This window comes from Coregonus clupeaformis, chromosome 29 (assembly GCF_020615455.1).
Source record: "Coregonus clupeaformis isolate EN_2021a chromosome 29, ASM2061545v1, whole genome shotgun sequence".
Lineage (NCBI taxonomy): Eukaryota > Metazoa > Chordata > Actinopteri > Salmoniformes > Salmonidae > Coregonus > Coregonus clupeaformis.
This window is the reverse complement of record NC_059220.1, coordinates 8,325,919-8,352,863: the sequence shown is the minus strand read 5'-3', so window position 1 is coordinate 8,352,863 and position 26,945 is coordinate 8,325,919. Positions and strand designations below refer to the sequence as shown.

Sequence of the window (26,945 nt, the reverse complement as noted above, 5' to 3'; positions counted from 1 at the left end):
GGAGGAGGGGGAGGGAGAGAGAGAGGAGGGGGAGGGAGAGAGAGAGGAGGGGGAGGGAGAGAGAGAGGAGGGGGAGGGAGGGAGGGAAGGATTTATGACATATTGTTTTGAGAACGAGTTATTAATGATCTGAAATGAAATCACACAACTTGAATAAGCAGTAGAGTACATTACGTCACATTAGGTTAGTAGGAGTAGGAATGCTGTGTAGTCACATTCAGGAGGAGGCATGGTTTCATAAGCTACCAATGCAATAGCCTATTATAGGGATGTACATTTGGCAGCCACATTACTGCAACATAAACTATAATGAAGTGGTTGTAATAACAGAAGAACTTGCTTATTAGTCTCGATATTGTAAATTAACTTTATTAGTCTCAACATTGTAAATTAACTTTATTAGTCTCAATATTGTAAATTAACTTTATTAGTCTCGATACTGTAAATTAACCTAATTAGTCTCAACATTGTAAATTAACTTTATTAGTCTTGATATCGTAAATGAACTTTATTAGTCTCGACATTGTAAATTAACTTTATTGGTTTGCTCTCCTTAGTTGGCATTATTACTGGATTTCAAATTAGTTTATTACATGGCTAATAAACTTAAGCTCAGTTTGGATTCAGGTGGAGGCTAGATTAGTCTTTAACTGGTGCAAGTCCATGACTATAACGTGACTTTAGGCTGTCTAGTGGGAACCAAACTGAGGCAACAAAGCACAAAAGTGAGCAACAACAATTAGCGGTAATTTATCATTGGTCAACAATGGTGCCCTGAAGTAGGCCCTACAAAGACACAAAGACAGGAAGGAAACTGAACTCAAACAACCTACAACCTACAAAGACAATGAAATAAATGGTACCTCTATGATATATAAATGACCCATCAAATACACTTGGCTGTGAAAGAACCCAACAAATACCGGTCCACTTTGCTGAGAATGCCCTGTCTATTGGACTCTTGGAATCTTGGTAACCCTGCCAGACAGCTCTGGACCATCTGTGGTCCCTGAGAACAGGGTTGAATAACAGGATGGCTAGAAAGGACTGGGAACAAATCATCCCCATAACAAATCAGGGCCCACTAGGGCTGAAACCCAATGATTCAAATCACACATAAGCCCCGCAATTGTGTAAGATATCAACATCGGGCACGCCCAAGACACATCGGGCACCCCTAAGACACATCGGGCACCCCTAAGACACATCAGGCACCCATAAGACACATCGGGCACCCCCAAGACACATCGGGCCCCCCCAAGACACATCGGGCACCCCCAAGACACATCGGGCCCCCCCAAGACACATCGGGCCCCCCCAAGACACATCGGGCACCCCCAAGACACATCGGGCACCCCCAAGACACATCGGGCACCCCCAAGAGTCAAACCCTGCCTGAGACAGTGGCGAGCCAGCCATCCGGTGGGTGGTACTGTACTCACCTCCATCTTCCACTTGGCCAGCCACTCCTCCCTGGTCCTCTTGCTAATGTAATATGGGTCACCGGCCTGGAAGGTTACTCTGGGCATGGGCCTCTGACGCAGACTGACGGAGCCACGCAGCCTGCCTGTCCCAGGGCCTCCAACTCCCTGTTTATAGGGATACAAAGAAGAACACCGGAATAAAGAAATTAACTAATGTACTTGTTTTCTGTTTGTTTCTTCTGCTTTTTTGCATGGTTGTAGAGGAGGATCAGGCAAACAGTTTCATGCTATCACTGCTGAAACTGCTGGCTAGTACTGTTGCTAGGTAACCGGAGAAGCAATATTTTGCTCTTTGTCTTTTTTGGGGGTATGGGGGGAGGAGGGGCCTGCGTAGGGGGGTGTGTGCTCCAGAAAAGGATGATGACTCATTGACAAAACTGCAGCCCAATGCAGACAATGTGTGACTGGTCAAACAGCAAGGAGAACAAACTGTCTCTTCCAGAGCCCTGGCAACCCACTATACTGTCTCACTCTCTACCAATCACAGCCTGGCCTGGCAAGCATGCTGACGTCATTGGCCAACGCGAGGACCTTCCATGTCGGACTGGGCACCAAGTGTATTTGATATTTCAGATCTATACGCCATTAGGTACCATTTCTTTCACAAGTCCAAGAGGTCATGAAATTGTAAAAATGATATCCTAAAGGAGAACAGCACTTCCCCCTAGTTCATCACCACCTAACATGTGGACCATCCCAAAGGTCAGTCTGAAGCGACTGAGGCTACATCCCATTTCTCCAAACTTTTCCAGGAGAGTGTACTTGTACACTCCCCATCAAGCATAGGATTGATGTAAGCATTTGCTGGAGGGAGTTTATACCATTGTTAAATCCATACGAGAAGCTGAACATTTTTACAAGTGAAGGGTGGAGAATCGAGACTGAACCACTAGTGGGCTGATTGATTGATTGATTGATTGATGATGTAACACAATCCAGCATAATGAAGACAGTGGTTGACTTACCTGGTTCTTGACTGCATCACCTCCATCCTCCTCCTTCTGCTCCACATCTAGAGGGAAACACAGTGAGGGACACCGGAGCAATCATTCAATAGCGTGTTCCTGTGGGCTAGCCAACAGTTACAGTGGTCTCAGCAGCTATGAGACGAGAGAGGCTACGGCCACAGTCACCTTATCATCGACAGAGAAAACAAAGCGACTCAGCAACATAGGACCAATGGATCTCCTCAGTCATTCATAAGAGTTCTACCTGACATGTAGCTAGTCACCTCTGGGTTAGCTAAGCTAGTCACAATAGCCTGTCACCTTAGCACCTTACAGTGCATTCAGAAAGAATTCAGACCCCTTGACTTTTTCCACATTTTGTTAGGTTACAGCCTTATTCTAAAATGGATTAAATAAATAAAAAGTATAATCAATCAACACACAATACCCCATAATGACAAAGCGAAAACAGGTTTTTAGATTTTATTTTGCAAATGTATTAAAAAGAAAAAACAGAAATACCTTATTTACATAAGTATTCAGACCCTTTGCTATGAGACTCAAAATTGAGCTCAGGAGAATCCTGTTTCCATTGATCATCCTTGAGGTGTTCCTTCAACTTCATTGGAGTCCACCTGTGGTAAAATCTATTGATTGGACATGATTTGGATAGGCACACACCTGTCTATATAAGGTCCCACAGTTGACAGTGCATGTCAGAGCAAAAACCAAGCCATGAGGTCGAAGGAATTGTGCGTAGAGCTCCGAGACAAGATTATGTCAAGGCACAGATCTGAGGAATGATACCAAAACATTTCTGCAGCATTGAAGGTCCCCAAGAACACTGTGGCCTCCATCATTCATAAATGGATGAAGTTTGGAACCACTCTTCCTAGAGCTGGCAGCCCAGCCAAACTGAGCAATCAGGGGAGAAGGGCCTTGGTCAGGGAGGTGACCAAGAACCCGATGGTCACTCTGACAGAGCTCTAGAGTTCCTCTGTGGCGATGGGAGAACCTTCCAGAAGGACAACCATCTCTGTAGCAATCCACCAATCAGGCCTTTATGGTAGAGTGGCCAGACGGAAGCCACTCCTCAGTAAAAGGCACATGACAGCCCGCTTGAATTTTGCCAAAAGGCACCTAAAGGACTCTCAGACAATGAGAAACAAGATTCTCTGGTCTGATGAAACCAAGATTGAACTCTTGGGCCTGAATGCCAAGCGTCACGTCTGGAGGAAACCTGGCACCATCCCTACGGTGAAACATGGTGGTGGCAGCATCATGCTGTGGGGATGTTTTTCAGCGGCAGGGACTGGGAGACTTGTCAGGATCGAGGGAGAGATGAATGGAGCAAGGTACTGAGTGATTCTTGATGGAAACCTGCTCCAGAGCGCTCAGGACCTCAGACTGGGGCGAAGGTTCACCTTCCAACAGGACAACGACCCTAAGCACACAGCCAAGACAACACAGGAGTGGCTTTGGGACAAGTCTCTGAATGTCCTTGAATGGCCCAGACAGAGCCCGGACTTGAACCAGATCGAACACCTCTGTAGAGACCTGAAAATAGCTGTGCAGTGACGCTCCCCATCCAACCTGACAGAGCTTGAGAGGATCTGCAGAGAAGAATGGGAGAAACTCCCCAAATACAGGTGTGCCAAGCTTGTAGCATCATACCCAAGAAGACTAGAGGCTGTAATCGCTGCCAAAGGTGCTTCAACAAAGTACTGAGTAAAGGGTCTGAATACTTATGTAAATCTGATATTTCAGTGTTTTATTTTTATAAATTTGCTAACATTTATAAAAAACAGTTTTTGCTTTGTCATTATGAGGTATTGTGTGTAGATTGACGAGGTAAAAAAACAATTTCATCCATTTTAGAATAAGGCTGTAACATAACAAAATGCGGAAAAAGTCAAGGGGTCTGAATACTTTCCGAATGCACTGTATATCAATGTCTGCCGGCTGGGTTAGAAGTCTATTCACCGCATGGCCTCATTGTCTTAGGAAAGTTAGACGTGTCAGAATGACGTAGCTGTCTGAAGACAATGCCCTTGGCCCCCGAAGATGACCTTAATTCACTTTGGTTCAGACTCTCAGGCCAAACACTAATCAACTGCTAGGTAGAAACTAAAACCAGAGGTAATTGAACTTCCCTGTTGTAGGTCCTTTCCCAACTGTGAAGCTCAGACACCTCACTGTGCTGAATGACAGAGAATAGACCAGTGCAGGTGCTGCTGGTGCAGTCAGTCAGGTAAAGAGAGGAGTTGATGCAACAGAGAGGTTTGGTGGGGTAAAGCCATGATGAGTAGTGGAGAGAGGCCAGGTTTATTTGGCAAACACCACACACCATAGCCTTATATAGTCCCAATGTACCGTCAGGATAGGAGAGCAGAGGAGAGGGGAGCCACAGCCGGCTGCTATTACCACTGCACAACCCCTCGCCACTAAGCAGAAAAAACAACACACTGCAGCCTACTCACTGCTTCTCTTGCGTGACTTTAGGTCCACATAAAATCTCTGCAGGGATCTCTATGCACTTGATGGAATCGAGCTAGTATGGACGTGTGCTACACCAATTGGTATGTAATGGTCCATGCCTTTTTGATTATATGCACTCTGCCTCCAATGATGCAGCACAACTCTCTGCATGTATTCTGGAACACTGTTGTTCCAATTACTTCATTGTAATAAAGTAATAATACTTATAGTAGAAATAGAAGCCTCTCTTCCTCTCCCTCCAACAGCTTTCACACTCACCATTCACTAACATGGTCCAATCAGCAGGGCTGTAGGGCACTATCAAACGAAGTACACTGTCCACGTTTAAACAAATCTCCTTATCAATCCTAGAAGCATCATCCACTTCCCAGGCAGCCTGACTATGTACATCCACACCCAGCCCGACGGTATGTTCCTGTAGGTTTCCTATCTACACCTCACCCCAAATAAATATATATTGCATTTCCTGTTAGAGCACATGGTTCGATTAAAACTAGCTGTCTGTCGTGTGTGTGTGTGCGTGTGTGTGTGTGTGTGCATGTGCGTGTGTGTGTGTGTGTGGATGGAAAACTGCACCATAAGCCGTAACATAACACACCTGGACTGAAAATACAAAACCACATTGCCGTTGGTGGTGATAAAAATATACAGAAAAGGAAACTGACACACTTCCTGTAGGCTAAATGCTGCACAAAATATACTTCCTCAAGCCTCCAGTAATAAAATGTAGCTTAGCCTACTCTTCCTTCTCCACTAATAGTATAAAATCTAACTTCTGAAACGAGGGTCTTCCCAAATGGTACCCTATCCCCTACATAGGTCAGAAGTAGTTAACTACATAGGGAATAGAGTGCCATTCGGTAGGCCTCCCAAGTGGCGCAGTGGTTTAAAGCCCTGGTTCGATCCCAGGCTGTCACAGCCGGCCGTGACCGGGAGACCGTTGAGGCGGCGAACAATTTGCCCATCATTGTCCGGGTTAGGGGAGGGTTTGGCCGGCCGGGATTTCCTTGTCCGATTGCGCTCTTGCGACTTCGGTCGCCAGTTGGACAGTGTTTCCTCCGACACATTGGTGCGGCTGGCTTCTGGGTTAAGCGAGTAGTGCGGCTTGGCAGGGTCATGTTTCGGGGGACTCTTGACCTTCGCCTCTCCCGAGTCCGTAGGGGAGTTGCAGCGATGCGACAAGACTGTAACTACCAATAAGAGTGCCATTTGGGAAACAGCCTTGGGGCTTTCCCCACATAACTGCCGTTGACTGAAATGAGTTCCTGAGGTCTGTAAGTCAGACCTGGGTTAAAAGACTATTTGAAATCTTTAAAATAATTTTAGCATTTTCTATTGGTTCCATTACACCAGGCAAGCTCAATCAAGCCCAGATAAAGTATTTGAAATGATTTTGAATAGTATTGAACCCAGGTCTGCTGTGATTCCATTCCTAAGCAGCATTGTTTTCCTGCCTGCGCTCAGCAGTGCAGAGCAGAGTAGAGGTGGAATGGATGCTACCCAACTGAAACACTGGAAGACTCACTAGGCCACTATGATTAATGAGTTTTAACCACATACGCACCATAGAACTAGAATGATGGCATAATGGGTGGCCTGGCAGCCATTTTGTAACCATGCCAGGAAGTACAAGCAGGAGGTGCACCTTTCACTCTGTGCTGTGATTTGTTGAGTCAACTCAACTGACATTACAACAAATACATTCCATTGCATGAGCCACATCAGTTAGCATCATTTTAATGAACATTCTACATTACCATGGAAATGATTGCATCACAATACCAGGCAGCTATTGCGAGTGTACCCATGGGTTTACCAGGGTTAGAGCTTCCAAGCCCATTCTATTCATTCTATTTCTATGATACATAGAGCAGCAAGAGGCTGAGGGAGGGAGAAGGTCCAAGCCAAAAGCAACTCACTCACATTCCCAACAACGGTCTTTATAGCTATGATCCCTCTTGAGCAGTGTGCGCATTTGTGGAACAGGGTTGAAACGCCCCAACAAAAACAATACATTGTTTTCATATCAGCCCTCAATATCTATTGAAAATGTAAACAAATACTGCATGTAGCTGAAGCACATCACAGGACGTAATGACGCAACATTGAAAAACACAGAATACTATTATTACCATACCCTAAAAGACCAATGGCGGCCCAGTTTAAGAAAACACAGTAGACTTAAGAGTTGTATCATCCAGCCCCATTACAACACTTGAGCTCTGAGAGGCCTGTGGCAACGTCCTGAAAGCATGGGTGCATCCCAAATGGCACCCTATTCCCTGTAAAGTACCCTACTTTTGACCAAGGCCCATTTGGTACGCAGTCTCAAAGCCTCCTTTTACCCTGACATGCAATTTGGGACGCAGACCATGTTTTCCTGCTTTAACTACCCTGGGGCTGTCACTGAAGTACCGTACACAACCTTTACACCCTACACATAATGGACCACGCTCCTTAAGAGGCCTTTTCAACTTGGTTCCTTGTGTAACTCTCTCTTTCTGTCTCCACCTCCCCTTTTCCTCTCTCTCTCTCTCTCTCTCTCTCTGTTTTCTCTCTCTCTCTCTTTTCCTCTCTCTCTATCTCTCTGTTTTTATCGCTCTCTCTCGCTCTCTCTCTCTGTTTTTATCTCTCTCTCTCTGTTTCTATCTTTCTCTCTTTTCCTCTCTCTCTCGTTGTTTTTATCTCTCTATATCTCTCAGTTTTTCTCTCTCTTTTCCGCTCTCTCTCTCTCTCTGTTTTTATCTCTCTCTCTCTCTGTTTTTATCTCTCTCTCTCTTTCCCTGTCCACCTCTCTCTCGTTCTACCTCCCTCTCTCTCTGTCTCTCCACTTCTCTCTCTTTAGCTCCACTCTCTCTCTCTCTCTCTCTCTCTCTCCCTCCCACTCTCTCTCTCTCTCCCTCCCACTCTCTCTCTCTCTCTTTCCCCCCTCTCTCTCCCCCGCCACCTCTCTCACTCCCTCCCTCCCTCCACCTCTCTCTCTCTTTCTCTCCACCTCTCTCTCGGCTTCCTCAATAGGAAAGAGTGACTGAAATAACCAGAGTGAGGCAGGCAGAGTGGGAGTTACTTTATGTTATAGTGGCTGCTGCCAAGGTCAGGGAGTTTCTGTTGCGTTGCAAGGAGAGGAGAGGAGAGGAGAGGAGAGGAGAGGAGAGGAGAGGAGAGGAGAGGAGAGGAGAGGAGAGGAGAGGAGAGGAGAGGAGAGGAGAGGAGAGGAGAGGGATGAGGGAGAGGAGAGAGAAGAGAGGAGAGAGAGAAGAGAAGAGGGGAGAGAGAGGAGAGGAGAGAGATGAGGGGAGAGGAGAGAGAGGAGGGGAGAGGAGAGAGAGGTGAGAGAGGTGAGAGGAGAGAGATGAGAGGAGAAAGAGGTATACATTTGTATACGATCACGTGTCTTACTATTATGCGTGGGAATACTTGGGAACAGATTTCCAAAATGTAATCACTGTTTTTACAGTCTTTTATGTCCAACAATGACAATTCCCAAAGTAATATAGATTTTTTGGGGGGCTCAGAAAACTTGGGGGGCCAAATAATGGTGGGCCACCAGTTGGGGAACCCTGCTTTAGATGGATGGCAGAACCCCCTCCCTTTATTCAGCCTGCTATGTATCCATCCCTCCATCCCTCCCTCCCTCCCTCCATCCATGCATCCACCCACCATCAGTTCATTTCTTCCTCTCCTCTTCCTCAGATTGATTTATAGCTAAATGTATACAGTGGGGAAAAAAAGTATTTAGTCAGCCACCAATTGTGCAAGTTCTCCCACTTAAAAAGATGAGAGAGGCCTGTAATTTTCATCATAGGTACACATCAACTATGACAGACAAATTGAGAAAAAAAAATCCAGAAAATCACATTGTAGGATTTTTAATGAATTTATTTGCAAATTATGGTGGAAAATAAGTATTTGGTCACCTACAAACAAGCAAGATTTCTGGCTCTCACAGACCTGTAACTTCTTCTTTAAGAGGTTCCTCTGTCCTCCACTCGTTACCCGTATTAATGGCACCTGTTTGAACTTGTTATCAGTATAAAAGACACCTGTCCACAACCTCAAACAGTCACACTCCAAACTCCACTATGGCCAAGACCAAAGAGCTGTCAAAGGACACCAGAAACAAAATTGTAGACCTGCACCAGGCTGGGAAGACTGAATCTGCAATAGGTAAGCAGCTTGGTTTGAGGAAATCAACTGTGGGAGCAATTATTAGGAAATGGAAGACATACAAGACCACTGATAATCTCCCTCGATCTGGGGCTCCACGCAAGATCTCACCCCGTGGGGTCAAAATGATTACAACGGTTAGCAAAAATCCCAGAACCACACGGGGGGACCTAGTGAATGACCTGCAGAGAGCTGGGACCAAAGTAACAAAGCCTACCATCAATAACACACTACGCCGCCAGGGACTCAAATCCTGCAGTGCCAGTACATGTCCAGGCCCGTCTGAAGTTTGCTAGAGTGCATTTGGATGATCCAGAAGAGGATTGGGAGAATGTCATATGGTCAGATGAAACCAAAATAGAACTTTTTGTTAAAAACTCAACTCGTCGTGTTTGGAGGACAAAGAATGCTGAGTTGCATCCAAAGAACACCATACCTACTGTGAAGCATGGGGGTGGAAACATCATGCTTTGGGGCTGTTTTTCTGCAAAGGGACCAGGACGACTGATCCGTGTAAGGGAAAGAATGAATGGGGCCATGTATCGTGAGATTTTGAGTGAAAACCTCCTTCCATCAGCAAGGGCATTGAAGATGAAACGTAGCTGGGTCTTTCAGCATGACAATGATCCCAAACACACCGCCCGGGCAATGAAGGAGTGGCTTCGTAAGAAGCATTTCAAGGTCCTGGAGTGGACTAGCCAGTCTCCAGATCTCAACCCCATAGAAAATCTTTGGAGGGAGTTGAAAGTCCGTGTTGCCCAGCGACAGCCCCAAAACATCACTGCTCTAGAGGAGATCTGCATGGAGGAATGGGCCAAAATAACAGCAACAGTGTGTGAAAACCTTGTGAAGACTTACAGAAAACGTTTGACCTGTGTCATTGCCAACAAAGGGTATATAACAAAGTATTGACCAAATACTTATTTTCCACCATAATTTGCAAATAAATTCATAAAAAATCCTACAATGTGATTTTCTGGAGAAAAAAAATCTCATTTTGTCTGTCATAGTTGACGTGTACCTATGATGAAAATTACAGGCCTCTCTCATCTTTTTAAGTGGGAGAACTTGCACAATTGGTGGCTGACTAAATACTTGTTTTCCTCCACTGTATATCTAACTGGATTAGCTATGGCAGTATAATTCACTTCATGTGGGATTTACAATTAAACTGAATGTGCGGTACATACAATTCCTCTCTCACTTCTGATTTTGACATGCAGTTTTGGAGAGGTTCATTTAGAGAGGTACGGTATCTGGCCATACAACATGTGGATTAGGTTAATTTAGGTTCATGTATGTGTGTGTGTATGTATGTATGTGTGTGTGTGTATGTATGTGTGTGTGTGTGTGTATGTATGTACAGTGGGGAGAACAAGTATTTGATACACTGCCGATTTTGCAGGTTTTCCTACTTACAAAGCATGTAGAGGTTTGTCATTTTTATCATAGGTACACTTCAACTGTGAGAGACAGAATCTAAAATTCACATTGTATGATTTTTAAGTTATTAATTTGCATTTTATTGCATGACATAAGTATTTGATCACCTACCAACCAGTAAGAATTCCGACTCTCACAGACCTGTTCGTTTTTCTTTAAGAAGCCCTCCTGTTCTCCACTCATTACCTGTATTAACTGCACCTGTTTGAACTTGTTACCTGTATAAAAGACACCTGTCCACACACTCAATCAAACAGACTCCAACCTCTCCACAATGGCCAAGACCAGAGAGCTGTGTAAGGACATCAGGGATAAAATTGTAGACCTGCACAAGGCTGGGATGGGCTACAGGACAATAGGCAAGCAGCTTGGTGAGAAGGCAACAACTGTTGGCGTTCAAATATTAAGTTCTGCTTTTCTGATGTATCAAATACTTATGTCATGCAATAAAATGCAAATTAATTACTTAAAAATCATACAATGTGATTTTCTGGATTTTTGTTTTAGATTCCGTCTCTCACAGTTGAAGTGTACCTATGATAAAAAATTACAGACCTCTACATGCTTTGTAAGTAGGAAAACCTGCAAAATCAGCAGTGTATCAAATACTTGTTCTCCCCACTTGTGTGTGTGTGTGTGTGTGTGTGTGTGTGTGTGTGTGTGTGTGTGTGTGTGTGTGTGTGTGTGTCAGGTTAATAGAGAGTGTAAGTGCGTCTCTGCTGTGTGCCATCCACCTGTTGTGCCCCCTACAGAGACAGAGACACACACACAACACACACATACACACACACACACACACACACACACACACACACACACACACACATAGAGCACAGGCCACAACAACAACAACAACAACAACAACAACAACACACACCTGTTGTCTCCCTGAGCCTAGCATGAGCTCTGTTCTGAGCACGGCACCTACAGAACCGGGGCACACACACACAACACACACACAACCCACACACGCACATACCCACACACAAACACGGCCCCAACAGAACAGAACAGAACAGAGCAGGTAGGCAGGTTGACAGGGAACTGGAGCTTTCCTCTCCCCCCCCCCTCACTAACGCTCTCTCTGGGGGCAAAAGGGGAGGGAGGGTGGGAGAGGGACAAGGAGGTCATAGCCTGGCTGCCCTCTGAGAAGGGAGAGAAGAGGTGACCGTGACCAGGGTCACTGTTTCTAGATCTATTTAAAGCTTTTTACACTGTTACTATCTTTTGTTTATTTAACATTTTCTACATTACTGTGTTAAATTCATCCACACTGAACACAACCGAAAGAATAATTCAAAATGGCCACAGCATTCAAGGAGAAACCATACATTGTTAATTTTTATTCACTTGGCATTGCCCGTCAGTTCTACCAGTGCAGAGCTGGCTGTGCCAGGAATGTAGTGAGAATGAAGAATGTCATGTGACCAAGCAGGAGTCAAGACTCACATTTTGTTGGGCGCTCCAGTTTCCGCCTGCCTCGTTTCTTGCGTGGCGGAGTTGTCAGAGTCTCCTCTTTGTCTTTGTCAGAGTCGTCCCGGCTCGGCTCCCGGCTCGGCTCCCGGCTCGGCTTCCGGCTCACTAGAAACCTGTTCTCCAGGGAGGGGGGGCTCAGGCTCCGGCTCTGACCCAGGAGGGTGGGGAGTCCGGGGGGGCCTTCTTCAGCCTGACTGGCAGGGGCACTGGGGGAACCAGGGGCACCTGGTAACCCGTTCTTCTCTGGAGCTTTCCTCTCTTGCTTGGGGCAGCCGCTGGCATCAGCCTGGGTCCTGTCTCTGTCTCTGTCTGCGTGCCCACTGCTCACGTCTCCATTGTGCACCTGCGCCACAGACACAGACGTTCTCTCTCTCTCCGCTGCCACCCCGGTGTGACTGTTGCCCCCGCCTCTGGCCACACTGTCCTTCACAGACACACTGCCCTCCGCCTGCAGGTAAAGGAAGGAGATAAGATATTAGGAAGATTATATTGGAGTGGATATTATTGGCAATCACTTCACGTTGTTAGCCATTTTTACACATTTCCCCTTAGGGATAATTGAGTAATTTTTATTCTATAAGCAGTTAGCCTTTAGTACAACTATTTTGTTTAAGTTCCACTGCATCACTTTAACCTTTATTTGAATGAAATGCACAATTCAGTATATTTGTTTCTCATGCTTCAATAGCCTGAGGTCCTGTCAGCCTCCCTCCTATAACCATTGTAGTTCTAAACATGATACAGGAACTGTATTGACCGTACCAATAACCTCATGTAGATTACTGTATTATCCAGCATTGAAAGTGTTACAGTCAGAAACCCTGTGAATTCGCTGGACATTGTTTGTGTGCTGTAACTCATTTGTAGAGTTATTCACTGCATTACAGTAGCGCAGAAATATGAGAGGAATGTTGGCTTTTTGTCAAAGGCAGGAAATATTTTATTTTATTGACGTGGGACTCGCCCCTGGAAACCATTTCATTCTGTAAAGAGAAGTATTTACTATTCTCTGTTTCAGCAGAAGAACAGATATTATCCAACCCAATGACCCCATAGCACAGCCAAACAAGATTATCTGGCTGGGATTATTTGGGCGTGATTCAACTACATTGTAAATCTATAAAATCGTATATCTATATCACCAGGCATGCCTCTACTCTTTTAAGATAAGTACATACATTTGAAGTCGGAAGTTTACATACACCTTAGCCAAATACATTTAAACTCAGTTTTTCACAATTCCTGACATTTACTCCTTGTAAAAATTCCATGTCTTAGGTCAGTTAGGATAACCACTTTATTTTAAGAATGTGAAATGTCAGAATAATAGTAGAGATAATGATTTATTTCAGATTTTTTTTCTTTCATCACATTCCCAGTGGGTCAGAAGTTTACATACAGTCGTGGTCAAATGTTTTGAGAATGACACAAATATTAATTTTCACAAAGTCTGCTGCCTCAGTTTTTATGATGGCAATTTGCATATACTCCAGAATGTTATGAAGAGTGATCAGATGAATTGCAATTAATTGCAAAGTCCCTCTTTGCCATGAAAATGAACTTAATCCCCCAAAAAACATTTCCACTGCATTTCAGCCCTGCCACAAAAGGACCAGCTGCCATCATGTCAGGGACTCTCTCGTTAACACAGGTGAGAGTGTTGACGAGGACAAGGCTGGAGATCACTCTGTCATGCTGATTGAGGTAGAATAACAGACTGGAAGCTTTAAAAGGAGGGTGGTTACCATGTTCTCCCGAGTGGCGCAGTGGTCTAAGGCACTGCATTGCAGTGCTAGCTGTGCCACTAGAAAGCCTGGTTCGAATCCAGGCTCTGTTGTAGCCGGCAGGGATGTAGCTCAGTTGGTAGAGCATGGCGTTTGCAACGCCAGGGTTGTGGGTTCGATTCCCATGGGGGGCCAGTATGAAAAATAAAATTAAAAAATAATGTATGCACTCACTAACTGTAAATTGCTCTGGATAATAGTGTCTGCTAAATGACTAAAATGTTCCCTGCAAGGAAACATGTGCTGTCATCATTGCTTTGCACAAAAAGGTCTCCACTGGCAAGGATATTGCTGCTAGTAAGATTGCACCTAAATCAACCATTTATCGGATCTTCAAGGAGAGAGGTTCAATTGTGGTGAAGAAGGCTTCAGGGCGCCCAAGAAAGTCCAGCAAGCGCCACCACCAGTGCAGAGCTTGCTCAGGGATTGGACTGGGTGGACAAACAAAACCCCACAAACTCCAAGCATTGATTATGCAAGAATGGGCTGCCATTAGTCAGGATGTGGCCCAGAAGTTAATTGCCAGGGTGGAATGCAGAGGTCTTGAAAAAGAAGGGTCAACACTGCAAATATTGACTCTTTGCATAAACTTAATGTAATTGTCAATAAAAGCCTTTGACACTTATGGAATGCTTGTAATTATACTTCAGTATACCATAGTAACATCTGACAAAAATATCTAAAAACACTGAAGCAGCAAACTTTGTGAAGACCAATACTTGTGTCATTCTCAAAACTTTTGACCACGACTGTACACTCAATTAGTATTTGGTAGCATTGCCTTTAAATTGTTTAACTTGGGTCAAACGTTTTGGGTAGCCTTCCACAAGCTTCCCACAATAAGTTGGGTGAATTTTGGCCCCTTCCTCCTGACAGAGCTGGTGTAACTGAGTCAGGTTTGTAGGCCTCCTTGCTCGCACACGCTTTTTCAGTTCTGGCCACAAATGTTCTATAGGATTGAGGTCAGGGCTTTGTGATGGCCACTCCAATACCTTGACTTTGTTGTCCTTAAGCCATTTTGCCACACTTTGGAAGTATGCTTGGGGTCATTGTCCAATTGGAAGACTCATTTGCGACCAAGCTTTAACTTCCTGACTGATGTCTTGAGATGTTGCTTCAATATATCCACATCATTTTCCTTCCTCATAATGTCATCTATTTTGTGAAGTGCACCAGTCCCTCCTGCAGCAAAGCACCCCCACAGCATGATGCTGATACCCCCGTGCTTCACGGTTGGGATGGTGTTCTTCGGCTTGCAAGTTTCCCCCTTTTTCCTCCAAACATAACGATGGTCATTATGGCCAAACAGTTCTATTTTTGTTTCATCAGACCAGAGGACATTTCTCCAAAAAGTACGATCTTTGTCCCCATGTGCAGTTGCAAACCATAGTCTGGCTTTTTTATGGCCGTTTTGGAGCAGTGGCTTCTTCCTTGCTGAGCGGCCTTTCAGGTAATGTCGATATAGGTCTCGTTTTACTGTGGATATAGATACTTTTGTACCTGTTTCCTCCAGCATCTTCACAAGGTCCTTTGCTGTTGTTCTGGGATTGATTTGCACTGAAGTACGTTCATCTCTAGGAGACAGAACGCGTCTCCTTCCTGAGCAGTATGACAGCTGCGTGGTCCCAAGGTGTTTATACTTCCGTACTATTGTTTGTACACATGAACGTGGTACCTTCAGGTGTTTGGAAATTGCTCCCAAGGATAAACCAGACTTGTGGAGGTCTACAAATTCTTTTCTGAGGTCTTGGCTGATTTCTTTTGATTTTCCCATGAAGTCAAGCAAAGAGGCACTGAGTAGGTAGGCCTTGAAATACATCCACAGGTACACCTCCAATTGACTCAAATTATGTCAATTACCCTATCAGAAGCTTCTAAAGCCATGACATCATTTTCTGGAATTTTCCACGCTGTATAAAGGCACAGTCAACTTAGTGTATGTAAACTTCTGACCCACTGGAATTGTGGGTTTTAATGACTCCAACCTAAGTGTATGTAAACTTCCGACTTCAACTGTATACAAATCACATGTCAAGTATCACATATAACATGTTGATCACACGATTTACACCTCTTTTTAGTGACCTAGAAAATGAATTAAACTCCTTTCAAAATGTTTGAAGTAGACGAAATGTGAGCTGGTGGGGGAGCGATCTTTTCTCCACAGTGTCTCTGCTAGAGACTGCTGCCTAAAAATAGTGTTAAAAAGCAATTTGGAGACAATTCCATTACTAGGTCACAGCAATGGAAAGTAGAGCATGTCTAGTAGTGAGATGAGATTGCCCTGTCTGTCAACACTGACAACATCATGTCTGAAGCGTCCATCGTCTCAGACAGACGGAAGGACGGATGGACAGATGCAGAGTGAAAGAAAGACAGAGACAGAGAGAGAAAGACAGACATACAGATAGGCAGGCAGACAGACAGACAGACAGACAGACAGACAGACAGACAGACAGACAGACAGACAGACAGAGACAGAGACAGGTGTAGTATGTACATCTGATTCTGTTGGTAACAGTCTAATGCCTAATGAGACAAGAGATCTGAGACTTTAGAACATGAAACGTCAAATGGAGGATGTTGTGCAAAATGATTTTATTATATCAGACTAATGACTGCTTATTTTCAGGCATTCCTTAGAGGCTCTTTAGAGCAGCCAATCCTAATTATACAGCTATGTGGACGGAGTAGAACTAAAACATTTCCACTGTTATTGTCAACCTATTTTCAGAGAAGTGTTCTGAAAGCAAATTCTACTGATTTCTCACTGACGTAAGACAAAAAGGATAGTTTTCACACAAACATCGTGAGAAGAAGAGAGACAGAGTGAGAGAGAGTGAGAGACAGAGACAGAGTGAGAGTGAGAGACAGAGTGAGCGAGAGAGTGAGATACAGAGAGAGAGAGAGTGAGAGAGTGAGAAAGAGAGTGAGAGAGACAGAGTGAGAAAGAGAGTGAGACAGACAGAGTGAGATAGAGAGAGAGTGAGAGACAGAGACAGAGTGAGAGACAGAGACAGAGTGAGCGAGAGAGTGAGATACAGAGAGAGAGAGAGTGAGAGAGTGAGAAAGAGAGTGAGAGAGAGAGTAAGTCACAGTGAAAAATGCAACACTTTCTGTCAGTACCAGGGTGTTACAAAACACGACCCAATGACCATTGACCCAGTGACCTACAACTGGCCCCTGCCAAAGGTCACAGAGGTCACACAGTGCATTTGGAAAGTATTCAGACCCCTTGACCTTTACCACATTTTGTTACGTTACAGCTTATTCTAAAATGGATTAAATAAAAAAATGTCCTCAACAATCTACACACAATACCCCATAATGACAAAGTGAAAACAGGTTTTTTGACATTTTTTGCAAATGCATTAAATATAAAAAACCGAAATATCTTATTTACATAAGTATTCAGACCCTTTGCTATGACACTCGAAATTGAGCTCAGGTGCATCCTGTTTCCATTGATCATCCTTGAGATGTTTCTACAACTTGATTGGAGTCCACCTGTGGTAAATTCTATTGATTGGACATGATTTGGAAAGGCACACACCTGTCTATATAAGGTCCCAAAGTTGACAGTGCATGTCAGAGGAAAAACCAAGCCATGAGATTGAAGGAATTGTCCGTAGAGCTCCGAGACAGGATTGTGTCGAGGCACAGATCTGGGGAAGGGTAGCAAAACATTTCTGCAGCATTGAAGGTCCCCAAGAACACTGTGGCCTCCATCATTCTTAAATGGAAGAAGTTTGGAACCACCAAGACTCTTCCTAGAACTGAGCAATCGGGGGAGAAGGGCCTTGGTCAGGGAGGTGACCAAGAACCCGATGGTCACTCTGATAGAGCTCCAGAGTTCCTCTGTGGAGATAGGAGAACCTTCCAGAAGGACAACCCTCTCTGTAGCAATCCACCAATCAGGCCTTTATGGTAGAGTGGCCAGACGGAAGCCACTCCTCAGTAAAAGGCACATGATAGCCCGCTTGCAGTTTGCCAAAAGGCACCTAAAGACTCTCAGACCATGAGAAACAAGATTCTCTGGTCTGATAAAACCAAGATTGAACTCTTTGGCCTGAATGCCATGCGTCACGTCTGGAGGAAACCTGGCACCATCCTACAGTGGCAGCATCATGCTGTGGGGATGTTTTTCAGCGGCAGGGACTGAGAGACTAGTCAGGATCGAGGGAAAGATGAACGGAGCAAAGTACAGAGAGATCCTTGATGAAAACCTGCTCCAGAGCGCTCAGGACCTCAGACTGGGGCGAAGGTTCACCTTCCAACAAGACAACGACCCTAAGCACACAGCCAAGACAACGCATAAGTGGCTTTGGGACAAGTCTCTGAATGTCCTTGAGTGGCCCAGCCAGAGCCCAGACTTGAACCCGATCGAACATCTCTGTAGAGACCTGAAAATAGCTGTGCAGCGACGCTCCCCATCCAACCTGACAGAGCTTGAGAGGATCTGCAGAGAAGAATGGGAGAAACTCCCCAAATACAGGTGTGCCAAGGTGTGCCAATAGCTTTGTCATTATAGAGTATTGTGTGTAGATTGATGAGGGGGAAATAAGGCTGTAATGTAACAACATTTGGAAAAAGTCAAGGGGTCTGAATACTTTCCGAATGTACTGTAGATGAGAGTCAGTCAACACAGACAGAAATGGAAAGTCAGAAAACTCATGGTGTTGTCACGATCGTCGGATATAGAGGACCAAGGCGCAGCGTGGAAGGTGAACATACTTATTTATTAAATGATACACGAACAAAACAACAAATCGATACGTGACGTCCACAGGTGCAAAACACAAACCAACACGGAACAAGATCCCACAAACACTGTGGGAAAACCACCTGACTAAATATGGTTCCCAATCAGAGACAACCAGCAACAGCTGATACTCGTTGCCTCTGATTGAGAACCACTCTGGCCAACATAGATATACAAAACTAGACTAGACACAACGAGCACAAAACATAAACTCTACACACCCTGGCTCAACTTAAAAGAGTCCCTAGAGCCAGGGCGTGACAGTACCCCCCCTAAAGGCACGGACTGCGACCGCGCCTAAACATCACCGAACAGGGGAGGGCTGGGTGGGCATTCCTCCTCGGAGGCGGTTCCGGCTCCGGGCTTGACCACCACCCTCTACTAACCCCCCCGTAGTGCCCCTGGTCTGGTCTAGCCCCACTTGCTGGAGCTGGACTGGACTTCGGTGGAGCGGATTGCTCAGGCTCCAGTGTGGAGCAGCTGACCGGTACCTGACCAGGCACCGGTGAAACGGGCACGGGCTGGCGATGCGCACCACAGGTTTGGTGCGGGGAGCAGGAACAGGCCGGACCAGGCTGGCGACGCGCACCATTGGCTTGGTGCGGGGAGCAGGAACAGGCCGGGCCGGGCTGGCGTGCGCACCACAGGTTTGGTGCGGGGAGCAGGAACGGGCCGGGCCGGGCTGGCGACGCGCACCATTGGCTTGGTGCGGGGAGCAGGAACAGGCCGGGCCGGGCTGGCGATGCGCACCACAGGTTTGGTGCGGGGAGCAGGAACAGGCCGGACCAGGCTGGCGACGCGCACCATTGGCTTGGTGCGGGGAGCAGGAACAGGCCGGGCCGGGCTGGCGATGCGCACCACAGGTTTGGTGCGGGGAGCAGGAACGGGCCGGGCCGGGCTGGCGACGCGCACCATTGGCTTGGTGCGGGAGCAGGAACAGGCCGGGCCGGGCTGGCGACGCGCACCATAGGCTTGGTGCGAGGGGCAGGAACAGGCCGGGCCGGGCTGGCGACCGCACCATAGGCTTGGCGCGATGGACAGGAACAGGCCGGACCGTACTGGGAACACACACCACTGGCCTTACACGGGGATCAGGAACGGGCCGGACCGGACTGGCAACACACTTCAGTACCTCTCGCCGTGCCTCTACATTTTCCTTCCCTCTATACACCAATGGCTCCCGTAACCCGGTGGCCTTCTCTCCTCGTCCACCAACTCGCCCCTTATCTGCCTCCAGTGGCCCCGTCGTCCCTGCCATGTGCCCCCCCCTAAAATGTCTTGGGGGTGCCCCTCGCCTGTCCGACTACTGCCCGGTTGGCGCCGCTTCTCCTCTCCTGCCTGGGCATGCTGCTTGGTCCTGTATAGGTGGGATCTTCTGTCACGATCGTCGGATATAGAGGACCAAGGCGCAGCGTGGAATGTGAACATACTTATTTATTAAATGATACACGAACAAAACAACAAATCGATACGTGACGTCCACAGGTGCAAAACACAAACCAACACGGAACAAGATCCCACAAACACTGTGGGAAAACCACCTGACTAAATATGGTTCCCAATCAGAGACAACCAGCAACAGCTGATACTCGTTGCCTCTGATTGAGAACCACTCTGGCCAACATAGATATACCAAAACTAGACTAGACACAACGAGCACAAAACATAAACTCTACACACCCTGGCTCAACTTAAAAGAGTCCCTAGAGCCAGGGCGTGACAGGTGTTAACGTTTACAACTCCAAGAATAACAAAATGATGCTAAAAAAAACACATTGGCCACATATACTGAATATATGCTTGTTTTGTTTAATGAACCATATTAAAAATTAATCATATTAACAATGAACCATATTAACAATGAACCATATTAACAATGAACCATATTAAAAATGAACCATATTCATGACTACTGTTAGAGGACTACCTATGTTTTTTCTTTATCAAAGTATTCAATATTTCAACATCAAACTTTCAGACATTCAATATCAAAGTCTCCATATATTTCTTAACACTGGTAGTTGTCACTGCACTGTGTGTTGATTGACCAGCTGAACTCCCCTGGCTAATTGGTCAGTTTCAGTGAGATTAACTCCCCTGGCTAATTGGTAAGTTTCAGTGAGATGAACTCCCCTGGCTAATTGGTCAGTTTCAGTGAGATTAACTCCTCTGGCTAATTGGTCAGTTTCAGTGAGATGAACTCCCCTGGCTAATTGGTAAATTTCAGTGAGATGAACTACCCTGGCTAATTGGTCAGTTTCAGTGAGATTAACTCCTCTGGCTAATTGGTCAGTTTCAGTGAGATGAACTCCCCTGGCTAATTGGTAAGTTTCAGTGAGATGAACTACCCTGGCTAATTGGTCAGTTTCAGTGAGATTAACTCCTCTGGCTAATTGGTCAGTTTCAGTGAGATGAACTCCCCTGGCTAATTGGTAAGTTTCAGTGAGATGAACTACCCTGGCTTATTGGTCAGTTTCAGTGAGATGAACTACCCTGGCTAATTGGTCAGTTTCAGTGAGATGAACTCCCCTGGCTAATTGGTCAGTTTCAGTGAGATGAACTACCCTGGCTAATTGGTCAATTTCAGTGAGATGAAACGTGAAACATTAGTCCTGTGTAGCTCAGTTGGTAGAGCATGGTGTTTGCAACGCCAGGGTTGTGGGTTCGATTCCCACGGGGGGCCAGTATGAAAATGTATGCACTCACTAACTGTAAGTCGCTCTGGATAAGAGCGTCTGCTAAATGACTCAAATGTAAAATGTAATGAACTCCATTTACAGACTCGCTAGCTTTGTCTCCATTAACTTGTCAAGTGTTTTCTTTGTTGACATTTAGAAAGTTCGCATAGAAAATAGATGCGACAATTTCCTGCTAGGGTGTGTTTCCATTTAACTACCGCGTCGATCAAAACAGCTGGATGTAATGATGTCACACCTAAAAAATTACCTACAGTGTCGGATAAAAATGTAGTGGTTGAAATGTTTCCATTATCCATTTAGGCAAAATGCCAAATAATACATTGGCGACAGCCTGTATGCCCTCCCACCTCTCTGTTTCATGTCTCAGGTAGCCTGTGAAAGCCAGCATGGATAGAATGCAATAATTAACTAATAATAGCCATATTCTAATAATTCTCATGTGCCAACGTATCGCCATGGTGAAACTTGCACTCCTGTAGATTTGAAATAATTGGATGGTGAAACTTGCCAGCCAACCAGAAAAGCAAGGCGAAGCAATTCAGGCATTCTTGAAAGTCAGGACAATTCTTGTCCTGCAAAGGAGCATTATTGTTATAGTTGAATTTTTTTATTTTGCAAGCAGTAGGCATTTAGAATGAAATGTGGAGTGGAGCTTTATAGCTAGGACTAGGTGATGACATCACGTACACCGTGTACCTTCAAATTTAGTTTACATCATCATTTGTTGCAATAAAGAAAGTTCGACAAAAGATAAAACCACCCCTGACGAACGGATAAAAATGTTGTCGATCTTTAGAAAATGTCTTCTATATCTGCTGTTTCCATTACATATGTCGCAATTATATTTTTTGCAACATTGCTTTTGTAGAATAAACCTGGGTCAATGGAATCCTGCCTAGTGACTCAATGCTTAAGGTCAATAGTGACGCAAGAGAACTCTGAGATTCACCCAGCCTCCGACACAGTGTTTTCCCCTACCACAAATTGTATATTCTGCTAGTTTTACAATAAACCTACAATGTGTGTGTAGCCTTCAGGTCTGCATGCCAGTGTTTCTGACACTGTTTGTTTGTTGATTGATGGTTGTGAAAAGTCCAATAAATATATTATTACAAATAATCTACTCACAGGTATCTGCTTGTGTTTCCTCCCAGCAGGCTGGCCCTCTTTACAGGTGGTGTTGCTGTTAGCTGGTTTCTCCTCTGGCACCAGCTCCTTGTCCAGTATCGTGCTCTCCCTCTGTCAAACAACCACGCAACACAATATTATCAATCTCATATGAAGAATCAGGTAGAATCACAGTAGAATCAGGTAGAATCATAGAAGAATCAGATAGAATCAAAGAAGAATCAGGTAGCATCACAGTATAATCAGGTAGAATCACAGTAGAGTCAGATATAATCACAGTAGAATGAGGAAGAATCACAGTAGAATCAGGTAGAATCACAGTAGATTCACAGTAGAATCAGATAGAATCACAGTAGAATCAGGTAGAATCAGATAAAATCAAAGTAGAGTCAGGTAGAATCACAAGTTCACAAACCAACCAAAATGTGACATCAGTCCCCACAACTTGCTAATCTAATGTGTCAACTTTGACCCTAAAATTGTACCCTGAATTCCCTGTATAGCTCTACTGTAAACACTATACATTCCAACTCTTCACAACCTCACATGAACAGTTTAGAATCGCAAGTTCACAGGAAATGCATAGTAAGCATCACCTATAGGATTGACAGGCAGTGTGAATGTGTAATGTGATTCTAATTGTAGTGTAACAGTATACAGTATTTATCCACTCCAACTGTTGAACAGTTTAGGGTCTCTCAATAGGTCTCCATCCTGTTCCGCTTTACGATGGAGACAGACAATGGGACAAATGGGATGTCATTGACATGTCCCTTTCAGTGCGGGACAACTATAGCTCCTACCAGAGCCTGACCTCACCGAGACACATTCCCTAATGACACTGTTACAAAGACACTGTGTGTGTATGTGTGTACACCCCATCCTGCACATTGCCTTCCCTCTAAGACAAAGCTTTCTGTCCACCCCGACGCATCACCCCTGGGGTTGATGGGAAATATAATAATACTAATGTAGTTGCTTCTATAGAGCGTCTCAGAGTGCTGATTTAGGATCCGTTTTGCCTTGTAGATCATAATGAATAAGGTGATATGGACCAGGGGGACCTGATCCTAGAATAAAGGCCCTGGGGTTCAACATTGACTGAATAACATGTACTGACTGAGTGTCTTACTGAGTCTGTTGTGGGGCTATGAAGGGAGACAAGCTTGAACAATTAATTGAGGCAGACCAAATCCTGCTTAGCAACCAGCTATCAGCATCACGAGGTGGGAGCTACTGGGAGCTGCCGATGACAAACAGCCTGGGCTTTTTAAAGACAGTCATATTATGGAGTCACATTATTGGTAGTAAATCTACTATCTAGTACATGGATCCATTGACCTTTTAATATGATGTGGGTGAGACTTGGGTTTATTTGCAATATTTCAATCATTCACATTCCAAATCTAATCTCCTCCTTATATAAGATTGATACGATTATCTGACTGTACATTTTAATTATCTGTTGTTTATTTCTACAGCAGTGATTTCCCTTCTCCTCCTTCTCCTATCTACGGCTGCATCCCAAATGGCACCCTATTCCCTACAAAGTGCACTTTTTTTTTACCAGAGCCCTATGGGCCCTGATCAAAAGGAGTGCACTACAGTACATAGGGAATAGGGTGCCATTTGGGACAAAGCTCCTAGTGCCTGGTTTAGGCTGGCTCAACCACAGGAGTATTGGTACTGCATGGCCTCTCCTAGTGCTACTCTATACAGGATGAGCAGTCACCAACCCCCATGTCACCAAATTACAAAACTCATGGAGCATGGAAACGAGGTAACCGCAAGGGCGGAATTCTAGAATACGGAATGTTTTATATGCAGCCTTAAATCATGCTTCGTTTGGAGACACCGCCAGTCCTCCACTACTGACACAATTCAGTGCTGTCTGATTCCATGGACATGTCACCTTCTGTTGTATTGTCAAAATCCTCAAAATGTTCAATGAAACACAACATACCATTATAACGCATTACTAAAAGACGTGAAAATGCTAATTCTTTAAACAATAGATGGCATAAAATACAAAGACTATTTGTTATTGCCTTTCGTGTGAACCCTATAACACACTCTGGCACTATTTGATATCTCTGGCACAATTTCCATCGGCAGTCGGTTTATTTAAGGCAATGGTTGTTGCTTAGCAACAGGACTACATTGGGCGGGCAGTGTGACAGAGAGCGTAGTGGAGGAGCGAGGAGGATAAATGTCCCAGTATAACACATAGAGAGAGCAGTTTCAGCAGCAGCAACTGCCCAGCTGGCTCAGCATTAGATACAACAGCCAACGCCCCACGTCACAGTAACAAACCACTGCCACCATTCTAACAGGCACAATTAGAGAGAACACTGTAATGTTGTTATCAATAATGTAACGCAATCGATCAAATGTATTTATAAAGCCCCTTTCACGTGAGCAGTTGCCACGGTTGTTAATGGGTGTCTAACTTACAGTAACCCAGCATAACATTTTATGATGTTTATAGCATAACTGTATAGCGTATAGATTCATATGAAACCTTACATACAATGGAAACATCTGATGGGTGTACCTGCTTTATGTTTATTCTGGTATGGAAATTATGGAAATCAATGACCCAGTGGTTCAGATAAATTGTGCAAAATAACTCAATGATAAGATTTCTGATCAACATGGCTATAACATGTTATAATAACATTGTAAAACACACTGTTATAACGTAATAACACAGTAACAAAACATTACAGTGCTTTAATGACAGTAGTTTTGTTTTCCATAGCTGTTAGTTTCTTACCATTCTGTTCCCAGGTGCATCGCAGGTGTAGTCTAAGCTTTGGAATGCAGCGGTGTTGGTGGTGGCAACAGTGTTGGACGGCATCGCCAAGAGTGCAAATCGTATGGATGATATTCTCAATGGAAATCAGAAGAAGCTTCAAATATGAGAAATAATATCAAAGGAACAAAAAATGATGACCCTTCGATGAACCTGCAAAATGAAGAACAACAAATATAATCATGAACGCTGAAAAACTGTCAATACAGCTATTTATTATAATAGTATACATATTATTACAATATCATTATTATTCCTTAGTTGTTGTGTTAAGTTGAACATGATTCTACCTATTCAATGAATCCCAGTCTCTCTCCTATGCCTGCAGTGATCTGATCAGGCAAAAGTAGGGCATACTATGGTCAAATTGTCCATGGCGTTACATGCCGTCTCCTCCAGTAGTTTTGCCTTTACTAGTTAGAAATACATTTTAAGCATGCTGAAATAGTGTCAGTTCTCTCTAATTTATCCAGTTTCTCTCACACAATATAACACAACTGTAGGCTCGTAGGGCTATATGGCGTTATCGAATAAACGATTACCGGTATATATGCATTATGCATATAATAGTCAACATGCAGATTAGATTTTCATTATAGCCCACCACCTGTGGTCAAACTGGACTTACTCCTTTGCAGACTGCTGGCTACATGCAAGGCCTAGCCTAGCTTACAGGCCTGTATCAATGTTGATGGTCAATGTTATACTTTTCATAGATTTTTCCAGAAGGCTTGTGATATAGGCCTAGTCTTGATTAAGGCTAAACGTCCTTGGTGTTTTGGTTATTGCCCCCATTTCCACTAGCTAGTACTACACTACCGTCTACCGATAACTGCCGGGGGTAAAGTGCTCGAGCCACACTTTCACCCACGCGCACAGACAGGCAGACTTTCTGACACATTGATACAAATGTTGCATTAATGCGCCATTTAGAACATCTGAATGATAGTTCATATCAATCTAAACATATTGGTAAATGTAGCCTATTACTATTGTTAAAGTGTAAATGCATGTTTCGATTTGTTCGTGGGAAGAGAAAAATGTTGCGGGAAATGATATTGCAGCTACAAAACGTGTTACTTTTTAAATATATATTTGTGAATACAATGTCACGACCTATTGTTCCATTGTCAGCAAAAATCACAAATATCATACACTATAACAATTTTGATTGAATTAACAACTTTATCATATAACACATGTTTGGCGGTCACCTGCATTTGTCACTATTGAAGGCTTAAATTACAAAGTCTTACACGTATTTGAAGGGGAAATCAGCATCTAACCCGGTGGGACTGTACCCCGTTTATAGGCCACAACCATTTGATGGATAAAACCCTGTTATTTTCAGACGGCGGGTATTCTGTAGAAACAATCGCCTTTCTGTATGTACAAATACGCGGTCACCAAGTTCAACTGAGTATCGCAATGTCTATAATCACCAGTCAGTCACCACATCTGCAAAAGCACAAAAAGGCATACTGTTTCCCCCCACCACTACCATCGAGTGAAGCCAGTCTTCCTTCCGTTCTGAGGGCTCTCACTGACTGTGTGTGTTCCGATAAAGGTTACCCCTACAGAGGGTTTGGTAATAACGGGCTATGGTTTTTAAACGAGTGAATCACGGTGTTCATTACCCCGTTTTGCCAAGTCCCAGGCCAGACCCTTTTTGTTGTCGCTTGCTCCCGGATCCTCCTTCTTCTTCTCTCCCCGTCCTCCACCTCGCCAGCCGGCCAGCACT

The 26,945-nt window shown here is 44.6% G+C and overlaps 1 protein-coding gene across 4 annotated transcripts in view; it reads right to left on the bottom strand.

The window, feature by feature from the left end:
- The window catches only part of LOC121544650 (DNA (cytosine-5)-methyltransferase 3A-like), a 61,253-nt gene extending 34,308 nt beyond the window's left edge, over nt 1-26,945 (bottom strand). For 2 of the 4 annotated variants that reach the window (XM_041854661.2, XM_041854662.2), the window contains exons 1-6: nt 26,842-26,945; nt 25,166-25,357; nt 22,390-22,500; nt 11,990-12,464; nt 2,450-2,496; nt 1,443-1,589 (exon numbers count right to left, since the gene is read on the bottom strand). In XM_041854661.2, the coding sequence (XP_041710595.2) occupies nt 1,443-1,589; nt 2,450-2,496; nt 11,990-12,464; nt 22,390-22,500; nt 25,166-25,249 (864 nt within the window). In that variant the 5' untranslated portion in view covers nt 25,250-25,357; nt 26,842-26,945. The remainder of the gene's footprint in view (nt 1-1,442; nt 1,590-2,449; nt 2,497-11,989; nt 12,465-22,389; nt 22,501-25,165; nt 25,358-26,841) is intronic. The other 2 variants (XM_041854663.2, XM_041854664.2) reach the window with 1 other exon arrangement.